The sequence below is a fragment of the Babylonia areolata genome, chromosome 19, assembly GCF_041734735.1.
Source record: "Babylonia areolata isolate BAREFJ2019XMU chromosome 19, ASM4173473v1, whole genome shotgun sequence".
NCBI classification, from domain to species: Eukaryota; Metazoa; Mollusca; class Gastropoda; order Neogastropoda; family Buccinidae; genus Babylonia; species Babylonia areolata.
Window position 1 is genome coordinate 60,294,342 of NC_134894.1, and position 12,500 is coordinate 60,306,841.

Consider the following 12,500-nt stretch of genomic DNA (forward strand, 5'->3'; position numbering starts at 1 on the left):
AGCTACTGAAACTATTGTGTATGAAACGATGAACGCTGAATACTCAGTGATGCACAGAAATGTCAGCCTCCCTCGACAGTCTTTATTCATCAGACTGGGGGAACAGCTGGAGCGACTGGCATAGGACTGGGAATGGCTGGAGACGGTGCTTGTTGGCGGCCTGCGTCCCTTAATTACAGGGCAACAACATGCGTGGTTGAGGTGAGGTGAGGTGAGGTGAGGTGAGGTGAGTTGTTTAGCTGTTCAGTTTCTCAGTCAAGAAGGCGACACTAAGCCCAGACAAAACCATTATACGCTACACCACATCTGCTGCGGGGAAGATGCCTAATCAGCAGCATACAAACACACACTAACACACAATCACCCGTAACCCCATCCAAACACACACACACACACAAACACGCACCCCCACCCCCTCCACATCCCAACACACACATGATACATTCTCCTGTGCCCTCACCCCCTCCCCCCCCCCCCCCCCCCCCCCCCACACACACACCTTGTGCCCCACAGCCACAGTTTTGGCGGCAGGGTGAATGCTGACACAGGTGGCCTCTGACAACACAGGCAGGGAGGGCCGCTTCTGGTGATCCTGCACCACCGTCACCTGCACATGCCACACACCACACACCCTCAGCCTCACCACTGACATGTTCAACAGACCAATATCTCCCCCCCACCCCCAACCTTCGCCTCACTGTACATTTCATTTACATTTTTTTTTTTTAATGTATTTATCTATTATTTATTCACCTTTTTTTTCTTAAAAAAAAAAAAAATGTATTTACCTATTATTTATTCACTTTTTTTTCCAAGGCCTGACTAAGCGCGTTGGGTTACGCTGCTGGTCAGGCATCTGCTTGGCAGATGTGGTGTAGCGTATATGGATTTGTCCGAACGCAGTGACGCCTCCTTGAGCTACTGAAACTGAAACTGAAACTGTAACATTTCTCTTCTTCTTCGCATCGTCGTCGTCTTCTTGATGTTTTTCAACTTCTTTGTCATCGTCCTCTTCTTCGTCGCCGTCATCGTCTTCTTCTTCTTGGTCGTCATCTTCTTTTTCAGCATCGTCGTCGTTGTCGTCTTATTCTTTGTCATCGTCCTCTTCTTCGTCGCTGTCAGCGTCTTCTTTATCATCGTCTTCTTCATCGTCGTCTTCGTCTTCTTTATCATTGTCTTCTTCTTCGTCGTCGTCATCGTCTTCTTCTTCGTCCTTTTCTTCTTATTTGTCGTCGTCATCGTGTTCTTTTTCTTCTTCGTCGTCGTTGTCCTTTTCTTCTTCTCGTCGTCGTCTTCTCTATCATCATCTTCTTCTCGTCATCGTCTTCTTCTTCGCCGTCTTCTTCTTTTTCTTCTCGTCGTCGTCGTCGTCTTCTTCTTCGTCGTCGTCTTCTTCTTCCTCTTGTCCTTTAGCTCCGTGAAAAGTCACTGGGGCACCACACAAGAGAGACTGTCACCCAGATTCGTCCAGGTCTGTCGGCGATGGTGTGTCAAAAGTTAGGCGAGAGGTTCCCCGCAACCAGATTCCTCCAGGTCTGTCGGCGATGGTGTGTCAAAAGTTAGGCGAGAGGTTCCCCGCAACCAGATTCCTCCAGGTCTGTCGGCGATGGTGTGTCAAAAGTTAGGCGAGAGGTTCCCCGCAACCAGATTGCTCCAGGTCTGCCGGCGATGGTGTGTCAAAAGTTTGGCGAGAGGTTCCCCGCAACCAGATTCCTCCAGGTCTGTCGGCGATGGTGTGTCAAAAGTTTGGTGAGAGGTTCCCCGCAACCAGATTGCTCCAGGTCTGCCGGCGATGGTGTGTCGATGGTGTGTCAAAAGTTTGGTGAGAGGTTCCCCGCAACCAGATTGCTCCAGGTCTGCCGGCGATGGTGTGTCAAAAGTTAGGCGAGAGGTTCCCTGCAACCAGATTCCTCCAGGTCTGTCGGCGATGGTGTGTCAAAAGTTAGGTGAGAGTTTCCCCGCAACCAGATTCCTCCAGGTCTGTCGGCGATGGTGTGTCAAAAGTTAGGCGAGAGGTTCCCCGCAACCAGATTCCTCCAGGTCTGTCGGCGATGGTGTGTCAAAAGTTAGGCGAAAGGTTCCCTGCAACCAGATTCCTCCAGGTCTGTCGGCGATGGTGTGTCAAAAGTTAGGCGAGAGGTTCCCCGCAACCAGATTCCTCCAGGTCTGTCGGCGATGGTGTGTCAAAAGTTAGGTGAGAGGTTCCCCGCAACCAGATTCCTCCAGGTCTGTCGGCGATCATGACTGGTGCGAAAGCGCTTTGATTTGGCTCTGCACAAGATTCAGCGCTATACAAATATCATTGTTGTTATTGTTACATTCGCTTAGCGTATGCTACAACCGGGATCAACCTCGGTTTTTCCGAACTGAGAACAACAAGGGGACGTCTTTTAACCGCAGGAAACGTACATGTCCAACGCAGGCCACAACCACAACCCTGTTGCGAGCGTCCAGAGCGTTGGGCTGGGAGTCCAGATCCACCTGCACCCCAGTCACTTCACAGCATTCCGAGCTTGTGCACCGGGAAGACGACTGGGACCTGGAACTCACACCGATACCATGCATCGGTAGTTCATCGTCTGTATGCATCTAGCTCTTGGACAACACACACACACACACACACACACCCTCTCTCTCTCCTTCTCTCTCAGCGAAGCACACACACACACACACACACCCTATCTCTCTCCTTCTCTCTCACCGAAGCACACACACACACCCACACACTCTCTCTCTCCTTCTCTCTCACCGAAGCACACACACACACACACACACACACACAAACGCACTGGGTAGACAAACACTGTAGACAGATGGATAGATATAGGTAGGTAGGTAGATGAATTACACACATACATACATACATACATAATGTCAGACAGATAGATACATAGAGAATATCTGACAGACAGATACTGAGATAGACACAGAGAGACAGACAGACAGATAGATAGATAGATAGATAGATAGACAGACAGATGAAAGGATGGGAAACAGACACAGAGATAGGTAGACAGATAAATGGATGGATAATCAGATGAATGAATGGATATCCGGATAGACCGTCTCCCCCCTTCAACTCTGTGAAGAGTCATTGGGGCACTGTACAGAAGAGCTGTTCACCAGATTCCTCCAGGTCTGTCGGCTGTGTGTGGGTTCATGCAAAAGGTTTCCCTATGCATTCTGCAAGTCTATCGTTTATTCTGTGTCCCCCTTTGCCTGTAAGATGAGACACTTAGACAGTCAGGTAGATGGAAAGACAGACGAAAAGTCAGGCAGAGTCAGGTGGATGGAAAGACAGACGAACAGACAGGCAGACAGTCAGATAGATAGAAAGACAGACAGGCAGATAGATGGAAAGACAGACGAACAGACAGGCAGACAGTCAGATAGATAGAAAGACAGACGAACAGACAGGCAAACATTCAGATAGACGGAAAGACAGACGAACAGACAGGCAGACAGATGGAAAGACAGACGAACAGACAGGCAGACAGTCAGATAGACGGAAAGACAGACGAACAGACAGGCAGACAGATGGAAAAGACAGACGAACAGACAGTCAGATAGACGGAAAGACAGACGAACAGACAGGCAGACAGATGGAAAGACAGACGAACAGACAGGCAGACAGACGGAAAGACAGACGAACAGACAGGCAGACAGATGGAAAAGACAGACGAACAGACAGGCAAACATTCAGACAGACGGAAAGACAGACGAACAGACAGGCAAACAGTCAGACAGATGGAAAAAGACAGACAGGCAGATAGACGGAAAGACAAGACGAACAGACAGGCAGACAGACGGAAAGACAAGACGAACAGACAGGCAGACAGACGGAAAGACAAGACGAACAGACAGGCAGACAGATGGGAAAAGACAGACAGGCAGATAGACGGAAAGACAAGACGAACAGACAGGCAGACAGACGGAAAGACGGAAAGACAAGACGAACAGACAGGCCAACACAACGACACACAAATCCATGCCAACAGCATCACACTTGGACCCGGCGAGGCAGCAGGAAGCAGACGCCAGGTGCCGGAAAAAATGGACGACGTTGCTGCCGCTGCAAGCGCAGATAAGCCAGTCCCCTTCAACCACCATGTCCACCAGTTCCCCCGACCAGCACGCGCCCGTGACCTCCTCCGTCTCTCCTGTCTCCGCGTCCCATCGGAATGACCAGCGGTCAAGGACACAGCCATTAATAATGTCTCCTCTCTCTACCACTTGCCCCCCTTTCGTTTCGGTTTTTGACTCACTTGTGTAAACAAAGTGAGTCTATGTTTTAACCCGGTGTTCGGTTGTCTCTGTGTGTGTGTGTCTGTGGTAAACTTTAACATTGACATTTTCTCTGCAAATACTTTGTCAGTTGACACCAAATTAGGCATAAAAACAGGAAAAATTCAGTTCTTTCCAGTCATCTTGTTTAAAACAATACTGCACCTCAGGGATGGGCACAAGAAAATAGATAATGAAGCCTAATTATATGCAAACTGCATTTACTGTTATATTTATATTTTTTGTATTCTCTAAACTTGGCACTTTGATCTGATATTCTGACCCAACAACAAGAGCAGTCATTATTATCATTTTTTGTTCAAACAGGAACTTCTTTTGCTAAGCGTGGAAGTTTTATTTATTTTGCAAACGTTTTGGTGCAGATAGTAAAAAAGGGAAATTACTCTGTAATTAATGCTAGGGGACTTAATTTGCTTTAAACTGATCTTTCTTATCTTAAACATTACATTTTGAAATTATACTCAATACATAAAAAGCTTGTGTGTTTTACTCTCAGCCACAAGTGAGTCTTGAAGGCCTTGCCTCTTGTTTTTGTTTTTTTGGGGTTTTTTCCCCTTGTCGGTTGCATTGTTCTCACTGTTCTGTTGTTTGTAATTCGTGCCGCGATGTTTTCACTTCTTATCTACGGAGACGTCCTTCACATAATTATGTAGCGTTTGTGTATTAATATTATGCGCATTATCAAGACAGGTCTTTATACAGGGCTTCACAGTTTGTGTATTGTTAGGTTTTTTCATTGAATACTGTTTAAATACAAAGTTCTCTCTCTCTCTCTCTCTCTCTCTCTGTCTCTCTCACACAAACACACACACACAAACTCATAAACACACTCACATATGCATTCACACGCACATCGTACATACACACGCACGCAAACACACACACGCACGCGCACGCACACACACTCATACACAAACTCACATACGAACAAACATGTGCACACACACAAACTCACACACACACACAAACACACACACAAACATGTGCGCGTACACTAACTCATACACACACACACACAGTGAAAAGAAAAAGCACACACACACACACACACACACACACTCACACAGACAAGCCAGATGTAACACTAAAACGTGGCAATACACAATAATTATAAGGTGGTTCACCAACACAGCTCAACACAACAACATAGTGGGACTCTCTTAACAGCCAACAACAGCAGGGACACACGCTAGCGAAAAGAAGCACACACACACACACACACACACACACACACACACACACACACACACACACACACAAACCAGATGTAACACTAAAACGTGGCTATACACAATAATTATAAGGCGGTTCACCAACACAGCTTAACACAACAACATGGTGGGACTCTCTTAACAGCCAACAACAGCAGCAACATACGCTAGCGAAAACAGCAGCGATACACACTAGCAAAACAAAATAAGCACACACACACACACACACACACACACACACACACACACACACACACACACAAGCCAGATGTAACACTACACCGGGGCTATACACAATAATCACAGAAGTGTGGTTCACCAACAAGGCTATACACTACAACATAGTGGGACTCTCTTAACAACCAGCAACAGCAGCAACACACGCTAGGGAAAACAGCAGCGGTACACACTAGCAAAAAGAAAAAGCACACACACACACACACACACACACACACACACACAAGCCAGATGTAACACTAAAACGTGGCAATACACAATAATTATAAGGTGGTTCACCAACACAGCTCAACACAACAACATAGTGGGACTCTCTTAACAGCCAACAACAGCAGCGACACACGCTAGTGAAAAGAAACACACACACACACACACACACACACACACACGCACACACACACACATACACACACATACACACACACACACAAGCCAGATGCAACACTACACTTGGAGATATACACAATAATCATAGAAGTGTGGTTCACCAACACAGCCCAACACAACAACATAGTGGGACTCTCTTAACAGCCAACAACAGCAGCGACACACGCTAGCGAAAAGAAGCACACACACACACACACACACACACACACACACACACACACACACACACACACACACACACACACGCATCAGCTGCAACACTACACAATAATCATAAGGTGGGACTCTCTTAACAGCCAACAACAACAACAGCAGCAGCAGCAGTCACAGGCACAGTTTCAGTTTTTAAGTAGCTCAAGGAGGCGTCACTGCGTTCGGACAAAACCATATACGCTACACCACACAGGCACAGACACAGTCAAGTTGACAGTACAGCAGCGCTGACCGCCCCGGACACACTGCCTTTCCTTTCCTTCCCCACTGACCACAAGGATACTGATGCCTTCCTGGCTGCCCGTGAAGATGGTGCTGCAGTCCTTGGACAACGCCATGCCCCTGATGGGCTTCATGTGGCCCTGAAGTGCGCGCCCGCACGCACACACACACACGCACCCACCAGCATGTACACGCACGCGCACGCACGGACACAGACATGCACACACACACACACACACACACACACACACACACAAACACCAAACACATACAACCACACACATTATGCATACACAATCACCACACACCCTCAACCACACACATCACACTTACACCCAAATGCATACACGCACATGCACACACACACACACACACACACACACACACACACACATTCATACACACAAACACACACAAATCGCACACACACACACAAATTGCACACATACACACAAATTGCACACACACACACGCGCGCGCACACACACACACACACACACACACACATTCACACACATTTGCAACTGTCAAGCTTTTGAACGTTTAAATAGGCCTACTTCTATCACAATGCCAACAACTGGACTCCCTGCAATTCGTGCTGATACGCAATGATATGAAACGTATCACAGAATTTAAGAAAATCACGTGTTAAGGCATACTTAACGATATGGAACGTATCAAAACATGACATGTAAATGATGTACTCCTATGCACCCTTCCACAGAGGATATCTCTGATTTAAACTTCAGCTTACAGGTAAGTTTCGTTTTAATCTTTTAAGGTTAATGCACTGGACTTTCTCACCACCCCCAAAGGGGTCCCGGGTTCGAATCTCGGTAACGGCGCCTGGTGGGTAAAGGGTGGAGAGACTTTTTCCCGATCTCCCAGGTCAACATATGTGCAGAAGATCAAACACGCACGTTAAAGATCCTGTACTCCATGGGGTCATGGAAACAAGAACATACCCTGCACGCACACCCCCCAAAAACAGAGTATGGCTGCCTACATGGCAGGGTTGAAAACGGTCATACACGTAAAAGCGCGCTCGTGTACATAAGAGTGAACGTGGGAGTTGCAGCCCACGAACGAAGAAGAAGAAGAAGCAAAGGAATCTCTGAAGGTAACTCCACCTTAACAACCCTGGGCCGTGGTTCAGGCATGTCCTGGTCGTGGAAGATGAGGTGACCGCGGGCATTGCTGGTCAGCAGGACGTCGTTCTGCCACAGGCAGCCCAGCTTCATGTCGTGCCAGCTGTGGCAGTCACTGCAGCTGCTGCTGCTGCTGATGTCAGACCCAAACTCCCTGCAAAAAAAAAAAAAGCGGGACAAGGAATGAACAAAACAAACAAACACAACGGCAACAACAACCGTGTTCTGTAGGTTTATATGGTAGTTGTTTTTTTTGGTGTTTTTTGTTTTGTTTTGTTTTTCGGCGGGGGGGGTGGGGGGGGGTGCGGGGAGGGGGGGGGCGGGCGGGGGGGATGTTAATGGATAGATCGAGGTTTCTTGGTTCCTGCTAAACTCCATGATGTGTGGATGTACTTGTATATCCTGATAGGCTGGGTTGCTATCAGATCTTAGGATGCTGGTTTACCGACAGATCTACAAAGGGCTGTGGAAGATTTGTTGCTGTGCTAATATCGGCTCGTGTGTGTGTGTGTGTGTGTGTGTGTGTGTGGTGTGTGTGGTGTGTGTGTGTGTTACATTTCCCCCCTGTCTCTGTTTCTCTGTCATCTCTTTCCCTGTCTCATGCTATGATGAGATATCTCCACCCCACCCCCCTCTCTCCCCCGGGCAGATGTTTAGTCTCACACGGCAAAAACTGCCAACAGCATGCAATGAGCGTGGTTATGTTGATAGTGATGGTGTACATTACCGTATTTGCAGAGGCGGTTTGGCTTAATGTGGCCCAACACTCGGCTTATATCACAGATTGACATAAGTTTACATTTGGGCCAACAGCAAAGTGAGAGCTGTATTATCAATGGTTTCTCCAGGCAATGGGAAACCATTTACAGCTTAGTCTTTTGTGAAGGACTATGACTCTCAAACTAGGAGGCAAAATTGCACTGGCTATTAGTGCTGCAGCCTTGTGGGCTAGTTGGCCTTTGGGAACCATCCCAACGCCGACTGTCCTAAAACCCTCTTGGCCGAGAGAGTGGGGATGTAACTTGGGCAAGACACTCTCCACTATAATCAAATTCTAGCCTAAATAGTTGGAACAGCAGTTGCCTCCTCTGCTGTTCTGATGGTCATAGTCGGACACGACTGACTATCATATGTAAGTGTGTGGAACATTCGTGGTCATGTTCTCGCTGTCTCCTGCCGTTTCTCTGTCTCTCTCTCGCTGTCTCCTGCCGTTTCTCTGTCTCTCTCGCTATCTCCTTGCCGTTTCTCTGTCTCTCTCTCTCTCGCTATCTCCTGCCGTTTCTCTGTCTCTCTCTCGCTATCTCTCTCTCTCTCTCGCTGTCTCCTGCCGTTTCTCTGTCTCTCTCTCGCTGTCTCCTGCCGTTTCTCTGTCTCTCTCTCTCTCTCGCTGTCTCCTGCCGTTTCTCTGTCTCTCTCGCTGTCTCCTGCCGTTTCTCTGTCTCTCTCGCTCTCTCTCTCTCTCACTGTCTCCTGCCGTTTCTCTGTCTCTCTCTCGCTGTCTCCTGCCGTTTCTCTGTCTCTCTCTCTCTCTCGCTGTCTCCTGCCGTTTCTCTCTCTCGCTGTCTCCTGCCGTTTCTCTGTCTCTCTCTCGCTATCTCCTTGCCGTTTCTCTGTCTCTCTCTCTCTCGCTATCTCCTGCCGTTTCTCTGTCTCTCTCTCGCTATCTCCTGCCGTTTCTCTGTCTCTCTCTCTCTCGCTGTCTCCTGCCGTTTCTCTGTCTCTCTCTCGCTATCTCCTGCCGTTTCTCTGTCTCTCTCTCTCTCGCTATCTCCTGCCGTTTCTCTGTCTCTCTCTCTCTCTCTCGCTATCTCCTGCCGTTTCTCTGTCTCTCTCTCTCTCTCGCTATCTCCTGCCGTTTCTCTGTCTCTCTCTCTCTCGCTGTCTCCTGCCGTTTCTCTGTCTCTCTCTCTCTCTCTCTCTCGCTGTCTCCTGCCGTTTCTCTGTCTCTCTCTCTCTCGCTATCTCCTGCCGTTTCTCTGTCTCTCTCTCTCGCTGTCTCCTGCCGTTTCTCTCTCTCTCTCTCTCTCTCTCGCTGTCTGTGTCTGTCTCATTCTGTCGGTCTCTGTTTCTCCCTCTCTTCTCTTTCACACTTTCAGCCCACTCCTTCCATCTTACTCGCCTCTCTCCCCCCCACCACCCCACCTCTCTCTCTCTCTCTCACCCCCTCTCCCTCCCCCACTCTCTCTACCCACGCCTCTTTCATCGTCACTGATCTCACTGTTTCCATTCCCAACAAGACAACCACGTTCATAGCATCAGACCTAAGCCGTATTCACCAACGTTCCTCTGATTTTTTTGGTCAAAGTTTCTTCTGTGGAGTGATGGCCTAGAGGTAACGCGTCCGCCTAGGAAGCGAGAGAATCTGAGCGCTCTGGTTCGAATCACAGCTCAGCCGCCGATATTTTCTCCCCCTCCACTAGACCTTCGTCTCGTCTCGTAGTGTCTTGTCTTGTCTTGTCTTGTCTTGTCTCGTCTTGAGGTGTCTTGTATTGTCTCGTCTCGTCTCGTCTGGTTTGGCCACTGCAATTGACGACTGTCAAAACTGTGTCGTAATTTCTATTAGTTACATTAAATATCTAACACTTTTACGTAAACCACACGCGGTTTCTTGAAGAAAAAAAAGAGTCTTGTCTTGTCTCATCTCGTCTCATCTTGTAGAATCTTGTCTTGTCTCGTCTCGTTTCGTCTTGTAGTGTCTCGTCTCGTCTCGTCTTGTAGTGTTTTGTCTTGTCTTGTCTCGTCTTGTGTCTCGTCTCGTCTTGTAGTGTTTTGTCTTGTCTCGTCTTGTTGTGTTTTGTCTTGTCTCGTCTCGTGTCTCGTCTCATCTTGTAATGTCTTGTCTCATCTCGTCTTGTAGTGTTTTGTCTTGTCTCGTCTTGTTGTGTCTTGTCTTGTCTCGTCTTGTAGTGTCTCGTCTTGTAGTGTCTTGTCTCGTCTCGTAGTGTCTCGTCTTGTCTCGTCTCATCTTGTAGTGTCTCGTCTCGTCTCGTTTTGTAGTGTCTTGTCTCGTCTCGTCTTGTAGTGTCTCGTCTTGTCTCGTCTCGTAGTGTCTTGTCTCGTCTCGTTTTGTAGTGTCTTGTCTCGTCTCGTCTTGTCTCGTCTCGTCTTGTAGTGTCTTGTCTCGTCTCGTTTTGTAGTGTCTCGTCTCGTCTTGTAGTGTCTTGTCTCGTCTCGTCTTGTTGTGTCTTGTCTCATCTTGTAATGTCTCGTCTTGTCTCATCTTGTAGTGTCTTGTCTTGTCTCGTTTTGTAGTGTCTTGTCTCGTCTCGTCTTGTAGTGTCTTGTCTCGTCTCATAGTGTCTTGTCTTGTCTCGTCTCGCTTTGTAGTGTCTTGTCTTGTCTCGTAGTGTCTTGTCTTGTCTTGTAGTGTCTTGTCCTGTCTCGTCTTGTAGGGTCTTGTCTTGTCTCGTCTTGTAGTGTCTTGTCTCGTCTCTTCTCGTCTTGTCTTGTCTTGTCTCGCCTTGTCTCGTCAGGCACACGTACCGGACCAGATCTCCGGATTTCAGGTCAAAGACTTTGGCTGTCCCATCTCCAGACGCTGTCAGTACTTGCTTGTCGTCGGGACTGAAGCACAGCTAAGACAGCGTGTGTCAATAATGATAATAACGATGATGATGATGATAATAATACAGATCAGTATTATGAACAGGAAGAATAACAATAATAACAACAACAACATAACGGGCGCAATAGCCGAATGGTTTAAGTGTTGGACTTTCAGTCTGAGGGTCCCGGGTTCGAATCACGGTAACGGCGCCCGGAGGGTAAAGGGTGGAGATTTTTCCGATCTCCCAGGTCAACATTTTGTGCAAGCCTGCTAGTGCCTGAACCCCCTTCGTGTGTATATGTACGCAGAAGCTCAAAATACGCACGTTTAAGATCCTGTAACCTATGTCAGTGTTCGGTGGGTTATGGAGACACGAAAATACCCTGGAGCATGCATGAACCACGACAGAGTCATCGGCAAGTCGATGTTGGTCGTGTAACGGAAAGAAGAAGAAGAAGATAACGATGTCAATAACAATGACAGCACATTTACACAGCACTTTCAAAACAACTCAAAGCCCTTTACAATTACAAGCCAGTCAGACACACACACACACACACACACACACACACACACACACACACACACACACAAGCTTTAACGAAACTCAGAATAAGTGCGCATGACCTAAAGATTGAGAAAGGTAGATATTTAAATATTCCACAAGAAGACAGATTGTGCAACAAGTGTAACATCCTGGAAGACGAAATCCATCTTCTTGATCATTGTATTAAATATAAAACCTTAAGGCAACAATTTTTAAAAGATATTCAAAATTCGAATAACACAGGACATATTCCCAGTCAGGTGATGCTAACAGATGATGAATATATACAAACAAGATTAGGAAAAATTTGTTTGTGAATGCTGCTGCAATTAACTGCATTAACTGATTGATTAATTGCGTGTTTTCCATTCATTCATTTATTTACCATTGCACTTGTGTCTTATAAACCTTACCGTTTCATGACAATAAAATCTATTCTATTCTATTCTATACACACACACACACACACACACACACAAACACACACATAACGCACACACACACACACACACACACACACACACACACCACAACACAACACAACATACACATATAGAGCAGGACTGACAAAGACAAGCAGTAACCTCAAAGATTTCGGCTTTGTGAGCGGGTGCGCCAATTTGTTTTGCTTCCGATTTCTCCGTCGCCTTTCCCTCATACTTGAACAGCTGAAATGATTACAA

General features: G+C 47.3%; 1 protein-coding gene across 1 annotated transcript in view; it reads right to left on the minus strand.

Annotated features, from left to right (window-relative positions):
* LOC143294225 (actin-interacting protein 1-like) overlaps positions 1-12,500 on the minus strand; it is a 30,158-nt gene that overhangs the window by 7,734 nt on the left and 9,924 nt on the right. Inside the window, exons 5-10 of the mRNA XM_076605655.1 lie at positions 11,207-11,274; positions 7,706-7,877; positions 6,626-6,715; positions 3,983-4,164; positions 2,410-2,539; positions 500-607 (exon numbers count right to left, since the gene is read on the minus strand). Of these exons, the coding sequence (XP_076461770.1) occupies positions 500-607; positions 2,410-2,539; positions 3,983-4,164; positions 6,626-6,715; positions 7,706-7,877; positions 11,207-11,274 (750 nt within the window). The remainder of the gene's footprint in view (positions 1-499; positions 608-2,409; positions 2,540-3,982; positions 4,165-6,625; positions 6,716-7,705; positions 7,878-11,206; positions 11,275-12,500) is intronic.